At 40.4% G+C, this 18,655-nt stretch overlaps 1 protein-coding gene across 2 annotated transcripts in view; it reads right to left on the reverse strand.

The window, feature by feature from the left end:
* Positions 1–4,924: 4,924 nt before the first annotated feature.
* Nudcd1 (NudC domain containing 1) overlaps positions 4,925–18,655 on the reverse strand; it is a 48,080-nt gene continuing 34,349 nt past the window's right edge. For both annotated transcript variants that reach the window (XM_048457451.3, XM_048457450.3), the window contains exons 7-10: positions 17,311–17,455; positions 14,150–14,275; positions 10,712–10,871; positions 4,925–7,614 (exon numbers count right to left, since the gene is read on the reverse strand). In XM_048457451.3, the coding sequence (XP_048313408.3) occupies positions 7,322–7,614; positions 10,712–10,871; positions 14,150–14,275; positions 17,311–17,455 (724 nt within the window). In that variant the 3' untranslated portion in view covers positions 4,925–7,321. The remainder of the gene's footprint in view (positions 7,615–10,711; positions 10,872–14,149; positions 14,276–17,310; positions 17,456–18,655) is intronic.

An 18,655-nucleotide genomic window follows, 5' to 3' on the forward strand; every position in this document is an offset into this window, starting at 1 on the left:
AACCATTGCCTGAGAGACAGTTATTCAGGAGCGGCTCAGGCAGCTTTCCTTTCTGTGGTTCCAAGCGCTAACCTTTTAAAGCCTGTTGGGAGCCATCCTATCCCACAGCTTGAGTCACTGGTTCCTTCAGAGCACAGCAGAAGTCATAAAAAGGAATTCATTTAGAAGCAATTTCAGAAACAGCGTTCATGAAAATCACAGCGGAAAGCAACTTATCCGCCATGTATGAGATAAAGTCATGAGTTTGTAACATCACAAATCAAGTTTCCCACTGGTTTGAACCATTTTTTCAAAGCCCTTGTCCTTGAAGATAGTAAATTTTGACAACTGTAAGGAAAGTAACAAACACCAAGATACAAGCAGTTGTTGAGACACGCATGTGTGGCCCATGCTCTATCTGCCTATTATACTAAAGACATGGGACAGAAAAGATTTAAGTCATCACCATCAGAATCATGAAAACTTGGCCATCAACTTAAGACCCAGCTCAGCGCTACACTGGCGGGGCTTAGCACACCAGGAACCTTTGGTTCTCAGCACGAAAGGAAAGCACTGATAAGCAGCTGTTTGTCGAAAGCAGACCTGCTTATCTTGGTTCAAATCAAGGCCTCACCACTTACTGGCTCTGCAACTCAGACAAGCTACTTCATTTCTCTTTCAGGTTGGTATAAAAATAGGATTAATGTGTAAAGTGTCCTAAAACTCGCTGGTTCAAAGTAGCGCTCTGGACAGATTCGCTTCAGTAGCCGTTCAATCCACCACTACATGTCTAAATTTCAGGTTGTGTTTGTTCATTCATCTTGTTTCAAGATCTTAAGAGGCTTTGCTATTGTTTCTGAAAGGAGAATTCTGTCTTTAAAGTGAGGTTTGTCAAAGGAATTTAAGACTGACATTTTCAACAGAGAATGACTTAATTAAGGGTAACCGCATTTCTCCTACTTTTCTCTATCCTAAAAGCATAATAAAGAGAAATTTGTACTATATTTCATTACATGGTTTTCTTTGCCAAGCTTGTCTTATATTATTTTTCTCACAGTTTCTATCTCCCTCTCTTCTGCCTGCCTCTGCCATTGCTCAGGAGCTCTTGCAAAGAGCTCCCGCCTCCAGTTTCTCTGTTGTCTGCTGTACACACGCTTAGACAAAATCTTTTTTCCTAATAATGGGGAACAAACCCCACCCCTCACACCTGTCAAGCAAACACTGTGCTGCTGAGCTACACTACCCAGAGAAGAAGGTTTGCAAGGGTCAGTTTATTTCCTGTACATCTTAGCCCCAAAATTCCTTCAGTTCCTTGTTTTCTAAGACTTAAAAGTCCTATCCAATTTGATGATAGCTTAACGTTCCAAACCTCCCTCTATCAGCTCACTGCTCTACAGCAGCCCACTATGAACACTTTTGTTGCCAACACATATTTGGCCGTCTTCATTGTCTGACTAGACTCAGAAACACCTAGAAGACTGAAAAGAGAGGGTCCACATGTAAACGTGCGGCATCACCCCATGCGGGGCTCAACTTGAAGAAATGCGAAAAGGAGAAAACCAGATGAGCACCAGGATTCCCTCCTGTTCCACACCTCAGTGTGAGCAGCTTTCTGTTTCCACAGTTGGAGCTGCTCCTGATGCTATTACCGGTCTCCGCGGTAACAGTCCGTATCCCCTAACCATGGAGCAAAACCTGCCGTCCTTCATTTACATCTTGTCCCAGAGAGGAGAAAAGCAACTAGACACAAAATTGTTACTGAAAAGAGGAGATGCTGCTGTGGCGTGTGGGATTCGTGCCCAACAGTGTGCAGCTGTGGGTTAGAGGTCCTAGAACGGTGGGAAGCTGGGGAAGCAGCGATTGTAGACGGTTCCAAGGAGTTCAGAAGACTGCAAGGCCAAACCAAATACAGGGAGTCACGGTTTCAGAAGGGGACAGATTCTGATACAGGCTCACCAGTCAGGTTCTTCACAGGAACAGAATCAAGAGGAGTACTCTCTCTCTCTCTCTCTCTCTCTCTCTCTCTCTCTCTCTCTCTCATACACACACACACACACATACACACACACACACACACACACACACTTAAGAACTTTATTAAGTGAGCTTTTAAATAATAAGACAGCCAAATCACATCTCAGATGCTAAGAACACGGCATTGGGTCCTCGAGGCTGAGTGACTCAACAGTCAGAATGGTCCCAGAAGAGCTCTCTCTCACTAGGGGGTAATAACCAGCAGTTACTCAGCCCACAAAGCAGGGTGCCTCAGTAGTCCCAGTTTGGTACTGGAAGCCTGGAGAGTCCCTGAGAGCCACTGGTCCCTAGTTCAGGAAAGCTAGGGAAGGCTGATTCTGCTACTGGTGGTGGTGGAGTGAGGAGCGGAAGAAGCAACAGGGGAAATCAGCTTGGCAAGAGGGAAGGCCAAGTCAGAAAGCACCAGGCAAAATGAACTTCTTTCGAAAATGTCCTTTATGATCTGGCTTGCTACCCGAAGGTGATCAGCCTTCCCACAGCAAGTCAGTTCTTCAAGTGAGGTCTTTCCTGAGTTGATTCTGAATTGTGGCAAGTTGACATTAAAACCAACCATTACAAAGGACCTGATTGTTTTGCCTGCGTACTGCAAAGTTGGATGAGGCTAAATTCAAAAGCCAGGGACTAAACTGTAGCGCCTGCACTACAGGATGGTATGCGAGCCGGGAACTAGGATGGAGATTTGAAAACATACGCACACGGGGACACGGGTCACCCTTGAAACAAGAATGCCAACTTTATTGTGCTCCAGGGACGCTAATATTGGAATCCTTAACTGATAGCCACGCCCCAGCTCTTGGGATTTCCAGCTGTAAAACCCACCAGAATTCACTCCCCTGCCATCAGGAACTCATGAGGGTCTCGTGCTCAGAGCAGCTGCAGGCACAGGTAAACAAGTTGTTTGGCTCAGTTCACTCCATCAGGCAAAGGGTCTGAGGCAGGCAGAGAAAGTCAAGGGGCCGGGGGGCTGCAGCCCCCAACACTGGGCCGTTATATTTCAAAACAATATAATACCCAGGCAGTGGCATGGTTATTTCACTTACTTCATTATAGATTTGCTGTGTGAGAGAGTAGAAATGGATTCAGTCTGAGCAGGAAGCAGAGCAGATTATGTGGAAAACGTACCACTCAGGCAAGGAGAGCAAAGTGAACCTGGTTAAAAATCAGGGGCAGGCATGTATTTACCAGGAAGGGAGCCTGAGCCTGGTTAAAGTTAAGGACAAGCTCAGAAGTTATCTACAGGTGACTGCAAGGAGCCCTCAGTAGGGAGCTTTTTTAACAGATGGGTTTAGGGCGCTTTTCTAACAGATGAACAAAAACACATCTATAGATTTAGGGATTATATGGCAGGAAAAGGAATGTTAGATCAACATATATTTCATAATTTAATTGTGCAGCTTATTGTATGTTAACCAGTTCAAATGATACCACAGAGATTAAAAAAAAAAGACTGTCTTTGGGGAAGAGGAATTCATAATTGCAATTCAGGATTAGATTCAGGGATTTAGGTAGCTGTCCATCAGTGTCCCAAGCAAGGTATAACAAGTAGGAGCTTAAATGGGACACTGAAGTCTGAGAAAGAACAGGGGACACAGGACACGGCAGAAAAAGATTATATCAGCAGAGCAGTAATGTCCATACGTCAAGTCTGCTGACAACTCAACCCCCTGGGCACAGTGCAATCCAAGAGTCTGATGTCTGTGGCTGGAATGGAGGGGGCATATTCTAGGCAGCGCCTGGGGCTCTGCATACGCGCTGTTTAATAGCTCCCAGTCAGTCTGAAAAGCCAGCTTTATTTTATTTTTATTTTATTTATTTTATTTACATCTTTCTTCTGAATTTCAGTCAATCCTTTAGTAACAGTTTAAATTAGGGATTGAAATTTATCAAAACTCTCCATATAATCCTTGTTCTGCTACAGGTCCATTTTTATTAACTTTTCTTGTAAAGCCATGGCTTCTCAATACTCATCTCTTGTATTCTGAGCATCAGCATCCACTCTCCCTCGTACTGGAAGCCGCGCTATCATTTCTAATTCCATGTATCTGTATGTTACTGGATCGGTCTTGGCACCAGTGTGGAGAATATCACAAAGGAGAAGCCAGTTGCAAGGTCCCTGGTGACTGTTTTCTGCTCCAGTGAGCACTTGACCCATTTGGTTCACAATAAGCATTTGCTATGATCTTTGCAACGAACATTGGTTACGATGAGGGATGGGGTTTAAAGACTTGTACTGGCCACTGCAGTCAGGCAAAAGCTTTTCAAACTACACAGCCAACTGAGAGATGGAGCTTCGTGGCTGTAAAGAAAATGAGCTGTTATGATATACTGGCACTGCCTGCCAGGCTCAGCTCTGCCTTTGGACTTCCTGGTAATGGGAATCACTATGGCTTCTTTTTGGCCAAGTTACTTTAGGTCAGGTTTTCCTATTTGTACTCAGAAAAGGCCTGACTTTATGTTGAGCGCTCTCTCTCTCTCTCTCTTTCTGTATGTGTAACTATACTCTCCATATCTTATTCTATTTCCATTTCAGTTTATGGATAAGACTTTTTTATTTTATTTCCAAACAGTTTAGAACTCCTCAAAGATACATATTTATACAAAAATAAAAGAACTGTCTTTGATACCAAGAGGGAAAGATAAAAGAAAAGTTACAGAATCTTTCAATCCTGAAAATGTTCAGAAATTCCTCTATCTGAACTATACATCTTTATTCTACATGGGGAGGGATTGTTCTGTAAGAATCTGAGGCCATTTAAATTTCTCTCTGGAAACTGCATTGTGAGGAAGAGCCGAGTTACTCACTTTATAGTACTGGACATCAAACAGCGCTTTCAACAGTGAAACCATATTTCACTCTGGTCTTGCCAGTCTTTGGGATCTCTGCTGAAAGAATCAGACGAGACACACACAATGCGGTGCAGAAGACAGGCAGAGTTTATTAGAAGGTAAAAAGAGTCATTCTTGACAATGAGGAGGGCAATGGCCAGAGAGGCCACTGCGGGGCGGGGGGTCTTGGGGAACCTCAAGGTGAAAGTGGGCAATGCTCAGAGAGACTATTGTACTGACCTACATTTTTAGGTATGCTTTGTAATACTTGAGTCCCTAGAACTCCTTCCTGGGCCTTTTCTTCCTGGGCCCAGGTGACTGACAGGCTCATCTGAATTAACTCTTAAGGGAAGAGAACAGGGTATCTGTGTTTTTTGTTAGAAACCCTCACCAGATAGTAACCTTGGGATCATTTCAACAGTTCCACTGAGATCTCAGATTCCATTCTTTTGGCTACTAATCAGGGCTCCAGAGTTTGCATTCCTTGTTTTACACGATGATTATAAAAGGGTCCAAGTGCAGTGATCTTTAATTTTATTACTCCTGGACAGTAATCTTACTACTCCTAGATAGTAGTTCTACCACTGAGCAATGCAGAGTTTAGATGTGTAATCCTTCTTCCTCTCTGTCTCTCAAGATGGCCAGCCTTCCTTGCTTCACTCTTTCCTTTCACTATGCTGGGAAACGAATGCAAGAATTTACACACACTAAACTTTAAATTCTGTCAAATTTAAACCGATACGAGGTGTTGCGGTCCATGCCGTTCAGAAGACTGAGGTAAGAAAAGGATGTCTATGAGTTCCAGGCCAGCCTGGGCTACAGTGAGAACTGTCTCAAAAATTGAACTTAGCCACAACAACAAAGTTACACCTAACTGAAACTAACCAGTCAAATACTGGCTAAAACTCTCTCTCTCTCTCTCTCTCTCTCTCTCTCTCTCTCTCTCTCTCATGTTTATGAGTCTATGCGCATATGTGTATGCATGTATGTGGAGGACAAAAGTTGACCATCTGAACCCAGAGTTCAACTGATCTGGCTAGACTGTGTGGCCAGCAAGAATGCACCCGTCTCTGCCTAGCAAGTGTCGGAATTACAGATGCACGGGACTGTGCCCGCTTGTTTCTCTTTTCTTTTTCTGATGTGAGTAACAGGAATGTAGACGTGGGTCTTTATGTTTATGCTACAATCATTTTACTGACACGGCCATCTCCCTAGACCAGAAACTTCTTTAAATTGAATTCAGTCAAGTGTTTGCTCCAGATAGGCAAAACATACATTCATACAAATATTTTCCATCTTATGATCCTTTATCTTTATTTTCCTCCTCTTCAATTAAATTCTTAAGGACATTAATAAAATATGAACTCTAACAATAATGTGAAAATAAAACAAAACAAACTACAATAAATACAAATTGAAAGAAGTTTGGAGAATAATTCTGAACCACAAATATTTATGAAGAAAAAAATTAATGTGTAAATAAACTGTCAGAAAAGTAAGGAGATCTTAGTGAAACAATATATTAAAATCTGTCCTATGTGTCTGTCACTTCAATGGCCCCAATGTATCACAGCTCTGCTGTCTGTCTAGACTTGGCCGTGTGAGTCACACTGTCCATGTTTTTAAGCAATCATGAAAATCTAAGCTTGGCAAACGCTTTCACCCTGGTTTGCTCTTAGAAAGTGTTCTCTTTCATGGTAGGAGGCACAGTTACCCTACTAGAAGACAAGAGACCATCTAGGGCATGAAGACCCAATCCACAGAACCATGAAAAACCATCAACCTTGAGTTGCTTTTTTGAAACAAGGTCTTGATATGTGGCCCAGGCTGGCCTTGAACTGGTAATTCTTCAGCCTTAGCTTCCCGGGTGCTGGAATAAACTCTTAACCCCCTAAATTTTGTGATATTTGGTTACGCAATACTAGAAAATGCTTCTCCAGTGTAATAGAGCAAAGACATAAGCAAATCTATGCTTACTATGAAAATAATTAAGGTTTATGAGCAAACATTATCAAAACTGCTGTACTCTTACAACTCTAGACTCACAACATTTTTTCTGTAGATTTCAGCGTGTTAAAATACTTTATAATACTCAGTGTTTGACTGCTAAGCACACATTCTATATAGTGACTATACCAATCTAAACAATGAGCTAGGTACATGATAAATAGTTTTATTTTTAAACAATGAATTCATAATTTTTCATATAAAAGATGAGATTTAATCATCAGGTTTTAAAAAATAACTATATTTGCCAATATCTTCATTTTTTTACAGAAGCCAATTTCTCTAAATCCATAGCTTCATCTATCACATAACTTTTATAGATTCAAAATCTCTTGAATACATTTCCAAGATCCTTTAAAAATAAAACTTCATAAAAGATGTTTATAGTTAACCCAGTAAAACCTAACAAGTTACAGGACCACTGTCAGCCCTCCAGATACCGCTGGATACTTGATTGCAGCCAAATATTGAAGGATTAATTCTCTGTATTTACTTTTATTAAAAAGAGGTTTTTGGTAGTGAGAACAAATAATCTCTCGTTTGTTGCCTGAAAACCTAAAATAGGATCATTGGTTTCTAGGCTTGCTACTTGCTGCTTAGCAACCTGGCCCACGTGCCTGCCTTCCTTCCTGTTGTACAGCACAGTGGACATGGGAGCAGGCTGCCGATAGATGAACACTCGGCGAAGGCACTCACAGAGGGCTGCGTAGGAGGAGTTTGGAGAACAGGCAAAAAATTTCTTGTCTCTCTTTGATGCTTGGACATAACCTGCCAAAAATATAAGGGAAAAACAAAACTGTTGTGTTAAACTGAAGAGAGACAAGTCAGGATTTAAGGCTTACTATTTCACAGTAACCACCACAAACGTAAATCCTTAAGTCAAACATATACCATAGTCAACAATGAATGAATTCAGCATCATTACTCTAAGCCACAGTTTCTTCTAAAAGTGCAAAAATACAACTTTAATTACTAAGGAATAAAACAGGGCTTCTCTTCAGCAAAGCATAATACAGTTCCATTTAATTTCCATGAGATAAAATAAAAATTTGAAATCTTAAATACCAAAATGCATAAAAATTTAAATGCCTAGCTCAAAAATAAAAAAACCTAAAATGATGTCTTAAAATGAAGAAAACACTAGATGTTGGGAAAGGCTCCCATGTCCTTGGGTTGGCAAAGTAGTGCTGAGAAATGGCTATGTTAGTGAAATTGAAAGTTTAAAAGAGATCCTCATCAAATTATAATGACATTCTTTAAGGAAACAGAGAAACAATTCTAATATTCGTAAGAAAGCACAAAGGACCCTAAATAGACAAATGCTACGCAGAAAATAATGGCTAGAGGTTACGACAATACTTATTGATCTACAGAGTCACAAGACAAAAGCAGCATAATACAGACACAACAACAGACACACAGACAAACGGAATGATATAAATAAATACACACAGCCAAGGCGACTGCACAGCTGACAAGAGGTGCCGCTAACAAGCATTAGCATCCTTGGTAACAAGGAATACTGGGAAATGGTATCCACATGGAAAAGAAGGAGACTAGTCTCAGTTTGAAGAATCAACTCAAAGTGGACCAAAAACTTTAAGACCTGTAATTCTGAAACTAATAACAAAAACATGTAAATAACGATTAATAAAAAAGGAAGGTATTTCAGGGAAAAACCACAAACAACAGTTCCAGAAATAAAACCAAAAGATGCCATTGGGTCACATGGGATTAAAGAAGTAATGCGCAGCAAGGGGACAACTAATTGTGAGAGAGTATCCAAGCTACCTATACACTGGAGAGATGACCTGTATCCAGAATATACAAAGAGGTCACAAACTACCCCAACCTCAAACAATTCAGTGTGTAAATGGGTGACGAAATGAACCAGCAGTTCTCAAAAGTTGAAGCACAAATGTCCAGTAGACATACAAGGAATGTTTAATATCTTTATTGTGAAAATTCAAATTAGGTCTCCACTGAGATTCTACTGGAGAGTAGGCAGAATGGCTGTTGCTAAGAGAACAAAGGACAATAATGTCGAGGAGAATGTGGGCATGGAAGAGCTGACGGGAGTCTATGCTGGTGCAGACTATGGAAGTCAGTACAGCCTGAACAACAGAACTACCATATGGTCCAGTTATAGGGTCATCTAATGGAAGAAACCAGTTAGCAGTCAGGGATGCTCGTACACCCATGTTTATTACTACACTATTCACCGAAGTGAAGATACAGAATTAGCTTAGATACCCAACAGATGAATGCATAAAGAAAATGTGATACACAAACTCACAAAATACGGTGTTTTATTCACCAGTAAAGACAAAATTATGTCATCTACAAGGGAACAGATGTGAATGGACATTACCATGCTAGATGGAATCAGCCAGACACAAGAAGACAAACACTCCAGGCTTCTTTCACACACCAACTCTAGATTTAAGCACACACGCACACGCATGCACGACGCGCGTGCGCGCGCACACACACACACACACACACACACACACACACATACACAAATACATGCAAACACAGTGAGGGATAAAAAGGTAGATCAGACAGAGAACAACATAGGGAGGGGAAGGGTTCTAAAGGAAGTGGAAAGTGAAGAAGGAAGGAAAAGGGAAGAGACAAAATATCAGTTTTTCTCAGATGCAAACTAGATTTACATGTAAACATATATTTACATTCTTTACATGGGTTACATATACACATGAAGTGAGTAAGCAATGAGACACGGCAGGTCAATACTGCTTTAAAACATGACGTAGGATGCGAAGAAGGAAAAGGGAAGATACAGGGATCTATTTGAGTAGATGAACATAAACTGTACAGGCAACTTTGATAGTAACGTGCGTAAGAACTCAAGAGTCCTATCTAATATAAAATTGACTTAACTTAGGATCAAGCACAGCAGAAATCATTTGAAGAGGATGTTGCCATGCAATGAAGACTCTAAGCATCTAAAAGAGACCTGGAAGAACTTTCCTCTTCCTGAAGGAAGAAGATAGTTTCCAAATAGGAATTACAGTAGAGGCCAGAAATTGTATGGTTATTAGTCCATCAAACATCCTACTATTCCAAGACATACAAATCCACTTAGAGTCCAAGTGAAGCCATTTAGTCATATGTGCTAGGTGACAAATTCCTCATCAATTAAAGTTCTACAAACAAACCCACAATTTTACATTTATGCTGCCAGTTTAAAATAAGCATCTAATAAAGTATTAATTGTAGCTAATTCAAATAACAGACCTCCCACATAATATGGGTATATTTCAACATAAAAACCAATTAAAGTGTAGTCTGTAGTTACTGCTTCCTCTTGTTTTCACTGTGGTTTGGATTTTGAGTCAGACTTTTGCCGAATAACTGGCTGGCATCACACTCCTGCTTCATCCATTCAGGTGGTGGGAATGTAGGTATGTGCCACCAGGCCTGGCTTCTTTTGCACTTAAGTTCAATGATTTATGTCTTCTCATTAAAAATGTACATCCCTGTACAGCAGCTGTATAATGTTTTAGAAAACTACTCTGAAGAGACTTAAACAAGTTACGGCAATGTCAAAGCCCCTGATGATAATGTATTTTAAGTCGGTATTTAATTCACCTCATTAGCAAGATTCAAATGGTTATATTGCCACTTCCACGTCCATTCTGTGTTATCTTCCGAGCAACTGTAATAACAGGTTCATCTTTGTATTTTAGCACTTTAACCCCGGTCAACAGAACACAGACACCCAAATCATAGCATCAACCAATTAACCAGCAGGCCTGGCTCAAATGAGACAGAACAGCTTTCACTGAGATGCCAACTACTCGGGCGGGCTGGAAACACCCCTGAGGAGCAGGCTTCCTACCTAGGGCATTGAAGGTGGCAATGTGCTCCCACATGTCATCCTGCCTGCTGCAGTGCGGCTGCCAGAGGAGGGCATCGACATCATGGCGCAGACAGAAGCAGGGCATTTCTTTAGGGTCCACAGTGACTGAGAACAGATACTGGTTGCTGCCAAGATTCACCTAAAGGAATGTAAATCAATGTATTTAAAAGTTAGTAATAGTGATGAAAACAGACATAACATCAGCAACTGTTTTGAAACCAACTTTTCCTCCTCCATTCTTCCTAAGATAAGGTCTAAGCCTGCAGCTCAGGCTGCCTTGTACTTGGCAGTCCTGTCCCAGCTTAGGATTTCACGCGTGTAACAGCCACCGAGCTTTGCTTGCGATCAACTCTGAGGACCTAGTTTCTGGACTGATTCTTCATAGAGTTCTGGAAAGGAATGTGTCTCTGTCACACTCATTTTAAAGCTGAGGGAAGCAATGATGTGGGACACTTAATTTGTGCAAGGTCAGGACGCTTTGAACCTACGGACATGAAATTTGGACCCAGACTCTCTGTTCTTAACCATTATGCTATCTGAAGTGACCTTAGCCCACTAGAACATGTGGCTCTGGCAGGCCTTGCCCCTCTCCCATTTCCTCTGCCTTACTAAACTTCATTAGATCACATTCCTGAAGCTAGCCCCCAAAGTCTAGTCCCTTACTTGTCCACTTCCTCCTCCTGAGGATGACCACCAAGGCCCAGATACCAAAGTATAGAAGTCCAGCAATCAAAACCCCCTTTGGCTCACCCACTTACCATGCCCAATTAAAATTAAACACCCCATGCTAATGCAGGCTTCCCCCTTCACCTTTAGAAACAGCCATTCTCCTATGGGCCACATCTGTCTCCTCTCTATTCCGAGGCAGTCTTTGTCCCATAGGGACAAACACTCCTTCCCCTTCTCCCTCATCCTCTATTTCCTGTCTTTGTCTCTTATTCCCTGCCCTCTGTCCCTTTGGGCCAAAGAAATCTTTGTGCCGGGAACTTGGTCTTGGGGTGTCCTTTCACCCCAATGTCCTTTTACCCCTCAATGTCAACAGTTTAACATAAGACAGGAAGTACCAACTGAAAAACAAGAATAGTGCTAAATCACAGAAAACAAACATTAAACTGGCTAGTGTTAACTTGTAAACAATACCAAGAATAACTAACCGCTACTACAACGTATGAGCATAATCTATATGCCAGCCATGTTCTAAGTACTAATGCTCATAGCTCAAGAGGCTGTTGTTATCTTCATGCAATAGTTGAAAATAGTGCCTTGAGATTTTGCTTCTACGCTACAAGGAAAAAAAAATCACATCAGACAAGGCCTCAGATCTACTTATCAATTGCTCAACTGTGCTCTTCTACCAATAATATTATGAGCAGCTGTTACTGAAACACTGATACTTGAGGAACTCACTCCACTACAAAAACATCATTTGAGACTCACAGCCGGATCCCACTCACAGGGAAATTTCCTTAACAGATCCAGGTTGCAGCCACATTCCTCACCAACCATCTTATTATTGGGGGTTTAAATATCAACAGAAATAATATCAAATGTAGATAGTAAGGTTAGGGTCAGGGCTGAGAGACCCAGTGTATGATATATGCTGACGTGAGTCCATAAACTCTACAGTCCAATGAAGAACGAGATGTTGGTTAGGATGCTGAGGCCTGACTCGCACTGAGTAAGGAAAGCTGCGAAGGCTGTAGCGTGAGGATTCCATGGTTCACCAGGGCAACCTAGGCTCCGAGTCCAACAGCAAACAAAGCTGCCCCGCTCATGAGAACAACACCGGGAGCAGGGCACTTAGAGTCCCAGAGCTCACTCTGCAGCAAGGAAATGGCTGCTGTGCTCTTGCCGCTGTTTATCTCTTCCTTCCCTTTGCTCTGGACTGTCAGTGGCTAAGGGAGACTTAGTTTCAAAATACCACTAGCAAACGGGCCTGTTACAAAAGCCCTGGAGGACCCAGCACTGCCTCAGCTCTTTCCTCACATCCCTCACTTTCCTTTTGGTTACTGAGTGGTGTGGGAGAATTATCTGTATTCTATCAATCACGTATTTTAATAAAACGCTGATTGGCCAGGCAGGAAGTATAGGTGGGTCAACCAGACAGGAAGTAGAGGCGGGTCAATGAGAACAGGAGAAGGCTAGGAAGGAGGAAGTCCATTCCTCCATTCGTGCCCAGACCACCGAAGAAGTAACATGTGAGCTGACAGCTGAAAAAGGTACCAAGCCATATGGCTAACGTAGATAAGGATAATGGGGTAATGTAAGTTATAAGAGCTAATAAGTAGCCTGACCTAATGGGCCAATCAGTTTATAATCTTATGGAGTCCTGTGTGTGATTTTCTTGGGGACCTGCCGGATGTGGAGTACCGGGCGGGACAGAAACCCCAACAAGCTGGCTCCTCATGCTACAACTGAGGGCTTTCCCAGAAGGACAAACCTAGCTGAGGTATGGGTAGGCTACAGTAGAATTTGCATATAATGTGTTTACTGTGAAGTGAGCATTACCATTCCGAAGGGCAGAACTAACTCATCGCTGAGCCTCCTACACAAATCAAACCCCAACTGAAAGCTTAACTAAGAGGGATCAACCATGCAAACATTAGTTCCTCTTCTTCCGTTTACTTTACCCAAACTTGTGCTACACAGTATATCAAAGCGCTACTCATCACAAGGCCAGGAATTCCAGTCTGCCTTCACTGACTCCTCTCGTCCTCTTACACATCCTTCTTATCCCTAATACACAGTCCTGGAATACTGATCACATCTGATGTCTAATAAATCATAACTGTCATCAAATTGGACCAAAGTATTCTAATAGAAAACATAAACGTAGTGAATGAATTACACAAATGAATTCTATGCCGAAATTTGTAACTGGCTGTTCTAAAGTGAAGGAGAAAGCGACACTGAACCTGAATGTAGTGCTGCATGGGGTGAGCTGGAGGTTACGACCGAAAGCTGCTGGAAAGCGCATCACTCGAACAAACAGTGCAGTCTGAGCATCAGCTTCACAGCGAGATGATGTTATCAATATTAGATTTCCTTAATGGTATCGTAGCTACACTAAAGGAATGCCTCCATCTTTAGTGCCTACATCAAGTAGGCAAAGGGACAATAAATGCAGTTCATTCTTAAACTCTACAGCCAGAAGAAGAAAGGAAGAACAGAGAAAAAAATAGTGGTGGCAAAACCTTGGCAACTGCTAAGATTTGAGCTATGGACTGAATTGCAGCTCCCTCCCCCATACATGACGTACCAAACCCTGGCATTGCAGAATGTGCCTATGCGATGTATCACATCCAGTACCTTTCAACCAAACTATTTTTGCAAAACACATATTTCATTCAATTTTTATCTGCCAACTTTCTATTTATTATCCACAGCTTTTTAGAATTCCTATTATCAAGAACTTACCACATGGGTTGTTTTTAATGTATTGCCATCAAATCTGCATAAACTGGAACTCTCTTCAAAGAAAATATCACATTCTTCTAATTCCTGAGCATTACATGGAGGTTTTTCTTTATCTGGATTTGGATTCTTAAGACAAAAAAAATAATAATAATAAATTAAATAAATAAAAAGCAAGTAATAATCAGACAATAAAAATAATTTATTCATCCTGAAAAAAGATGTCAAAATGACAGCTGTGGTCATTTGGACACAGTGTCTCAAGCCTATGAATCAGGACTCAAATGCTGAAGACAGAAGGACCAAATATCATGACTTCAAAGCCAGCCTGGGTACACAGAGAGACTGGTTCAGGCTGCACCTGCATCCTGTACAAAGAAACTAAAACCAATCAACCAACCAACTAGCCAGCCAGCCAGCAACAACAAAAACACTTAGCTACTGTAAATATATTTTATATTCTCAAAGATGAAAAGAAAACTGGGTATGCTGAGATATGGAAGATAGAAAAAAAGGACCTAGTGAATTTTTTCCATATGAAAATGCAAAGTGAGAATAGAAAACCAAACATGATATAGGTAATTAGCCAACGCATGAAGTATAAAGACAGAAAACTAAACACCACTGCACATCAGAAATCACGGTATGTTTAAAAACATCAGAGTACAGCAAGTCACAATAATAAGACTGCTGAAAAGCAGTGATAAAGAGAAACACTAACAGCAGTCATGGCTGAATAAAGATTCAAATATCTGACTTCTCACAAAAGCTGTGTCAGCCTTTCTACAAGGAACAATAGCTGTGCTACCACTGAATTATAGTCCTAACAAAGGCAACTGAAAGAAGCTAAGCAAGAACAGTAAGTCTACCAACAAAAGCCGAGAGAATTAATCACCAGAATATATACACCACCGCAAGCAACACTGAGGGGAAATTCTTCAAGGAGGGAAAAACGTAAGTGATGGCTGTGTCAACACAAATGGAAACCAGAGGAAATGACCACGTAGGTGAATGACTTGTCTCCTTTCACGTTTGCTCTTCTTCAAAAATCTGACTAAGGCTAAAAATACTGTATTATGAGGGATCGGAGACAGAAACAAAATATGACAATAATACAAATGATAAGGGAATGGATATATTATATAATTTTTAAGTTGTACATAAAGTAATACTTTCTAAAAGACAAATGTCAGAGATAGCCATATAACATGACATATACACAAATATTCACCCAAAAAAGTGTATTACATTAAATGATTATTTTATAAATTAATTATCTAAACTACCTTCAAAGCAGAAAAATAACTAACTAAAGGAGAGAGATAAACGTAGCAATTAAGAGAGTAAAAAGTTTAAAGTCAACAGAAAGTGATATTTAAGATAACACTCTATGTATTAAATTGAATCGTTAAAAACACCAAAAATGGGAACTCAAAGCTCAGATGGCTAAGACACAACAGCAACAATACATAATCTCTTCCGTAATGGAGGATGAATTCCCTAATCACTTTATGATATAAGCTTTACCTAGGTATCAACAGTGGGTAGATAACTTCCAAAAACTGAAAAAGAGAGCAGTTTACAATCTACCATTTCCCTAGCTTACTGATGTTAGATGTACATGACAATACTGTATGTCTCTATTTTTCATAAAACATAAAACACTGTTTGGGGCATAAGTAACTTCTCTCATAAATATCAATGCTTCTTTGAAACCATGAAGTTTAAAAAGCCCTCAGCTTATCTACAATATCGTCTAATGTGACCATTACTATACTCTCAACAAAGCTGCTCATAATAAAATCTGCTGATCAAATGAGTCTAAGAAATGGGACTTTGTAAAAAGAGCTAGGAAATCATACTTCGTGGTCTGGTACAAGAATTCCAATATTCTTGAAATTGTTAATGACTGTTGGCAAAGATGAAACTCGTGTTCTCTATTTGGGCCAGATTTCTCTTTGATAAAGACATTCACTTTCAATATTTTAATCTCTCTTTTCTAGTCTAGGATGCACCTAATGCTACAGGGTACATAATTTTTCAGAATATTCTTTATAGCTATAATTCAACATGGCAATAAGTCAGACATGCCAATCGCACTTTTACATAGATAATATCTTTTACATAGATAATAGATAATAATATCTATTACATTGGTAATAGATATTACCCATGTTCTAAAGTATTGGTAAATGTTTTCAGATTTTCAATAGTTATTGCAAGTTATTAAGCTGGTAATATTTTCTACTCCTTAGCTGAATCAGCATTGTCAGGTCGTTGTAATCAAGAAATATTTCATCCATTAAAACAATTACTGAGCTAGAAGATGGTGAAGTAGGAACGAAGAGCAATCTTCCCCACAAATCTTAACTCAAGACTGGACTTGAGAAAGAAGGAGGAGGCACAGAAAGGCAAAGGACAGCAATAAGCACAGACCCAAAACAGATAAAGATAAGAACACTGACTGCTAGACTTCTAAAGGAGCAAAGCTCTACCTCCATGAGACAGCAAAGGGAGTGCAGAGACTCGGTGACACTAACAGAGAGACATGGCTACTGTTGTTTCTACTTTATTTTTATCTCACTTTATTCTTTTTTAAATCAGGTTTTATATTGGTTAGGCTTTGACTATTCTGTTCACCAATGTATGCTCGTGATGGTGTGGGGAGAGAGGGACTTACACACTTGCTGAGAGTGCAATGCGGTACAGCTCACACCCACGGCAGCTTTGCTTTTAGTTTTGTGAGGAAACTCCACAGTAATTTCTACACTGCTTACGTATGCACTGCAGAGACATCTGTACACTTATGTTTATTATATAGCTATTTACAATAGTTTATTATACAATCAGTCTCGGTTATTGGCATAGAGATGGCACAACTGTAATTTCTGCTTCTGTCAACATTGGTTGATTCTTTTAAGGAATCTCAAGATACAGCTACACACATACACCATGTAAAATATGCCTTCACATTTCTGTTTATATATTCATAGTAAAACACAACTATTAGAATTTCAATCCATATTAAAACATTAATGAGGTTGCTAATCACTTATTGGCGGTATTTACATAAAAAAAGGCACACTAAAGTTTGACATGGCAAACCTTCATATAAGACACTCCTGGATTCTGGACGGTGTCTTACACTACTGTGCTGTGCTTACCAGTTCGTCGGAGGTCAGGTGCATCAACCGTTCTGCTATTGCAGCACACTGGGCTGGGTCTCTTAGAAGTTCCCCCTGTTTATCACCAACAACCAGCTCTGGCCACACTAGACCTTCATTCTTCTTAATCAAAGTAATCTCCAAGCTAAAAGATTAAACAAGAAACATGATGTTACATTAAATATTATTCATTTAAACTGGTGTGGCATTTCATTACAGTATCCCAGCACTTAGTAGACTCAAACAACAAAAAATCAAGAGTTCATGGCCACTTGAGGCTAAGGCACATACCAAAATTAGAGAGAGAGGCAAAAGAGTGAAGGGGGAGACTAGAAAGAAAGGAGGAGGAGAGCGAGATAAAATTACCTATCTAGTATCTAGAGAGTATTTTGACAAAAATCTTACTCACTTTGACTTTTATCTATAATCCAATGATAAATAACCTAAACTTCATAACTAAACATAAATGTGCCACTAGAAATGGAGCTCCACATGGCTTGAAGACAGAACTGGAGTGACTGAGAAAGCAGAAAATGGAATACAGGTATGTAGTGTGCTACTAAATCCAAGTAATAAAAGTCCGAGTAGCATGGATCTATGGGACACAGCAGAGAGATGTGCAGTGCAGCACACACAACAACCACTGACCTACAACTAACCTCTTACTATACAGACCCCACAATCTACTATCAGAGACTAATAGCCTTAACATGTAATTCTAATCAAAGACAGGGCAAGTTAAATTAATGTCAACGTTAATTTTTAAAACATGAACTTTTAAAGAACTGAAAACAAATGTAGAAATTAAAAAGAAACTTTGTAACACAGGAAGAAATGTTAGTACAGTCTACATAGCTTGTTTTCTATCTGATTCGACACATTTAAGTCGCTAAACAGAAACTCCAATTGCACGAGGCAGGCCGCGCCACAGACCTGGCGATCAGAAACTTATGCTGCAGGAAAAGGAAGCACTGAGTCAGGGCAGACCAGGGGCAGAGGAGGAGGCAGCCACCTGTGTCCTTTGGACAGGAGGGGCAACTCAGGTGGCAGGTCTTGCGTTGCCTCCACAGTAAAGAAGCTTTTCCATGCGCCATCTCTGATAAATGTGCAGCACACTAACTCACATCCTGGAACACAGCCTCAAGCACACAAAGCCAACAACACAATATAACCTATTATTGTAATTATCAAAGTAAACATGCAAACTATTCTTTAGCAAGGCTGTTAGCATGAATTCATAAAACAAAGCACTAAATTTTTTTGCAACTATTTAAGAGACTATACAAAATAATATCACTTACATAATAAAAGTTCTTATCATTAACACTGAAAATTACCATCACAA

This window comes from Myodes glareolus, chromosome 19, assembly GCF_982192425.1.
Source record: "Myodes glareolus chromosome 19, mMyoGla1.1, whole genome shotgun sequence".
NCBI lineage: Eukaryota > Metazoa > Chordata > Mammalia > Rodentia > Cricetidae > Myodes > Myodes glareolus.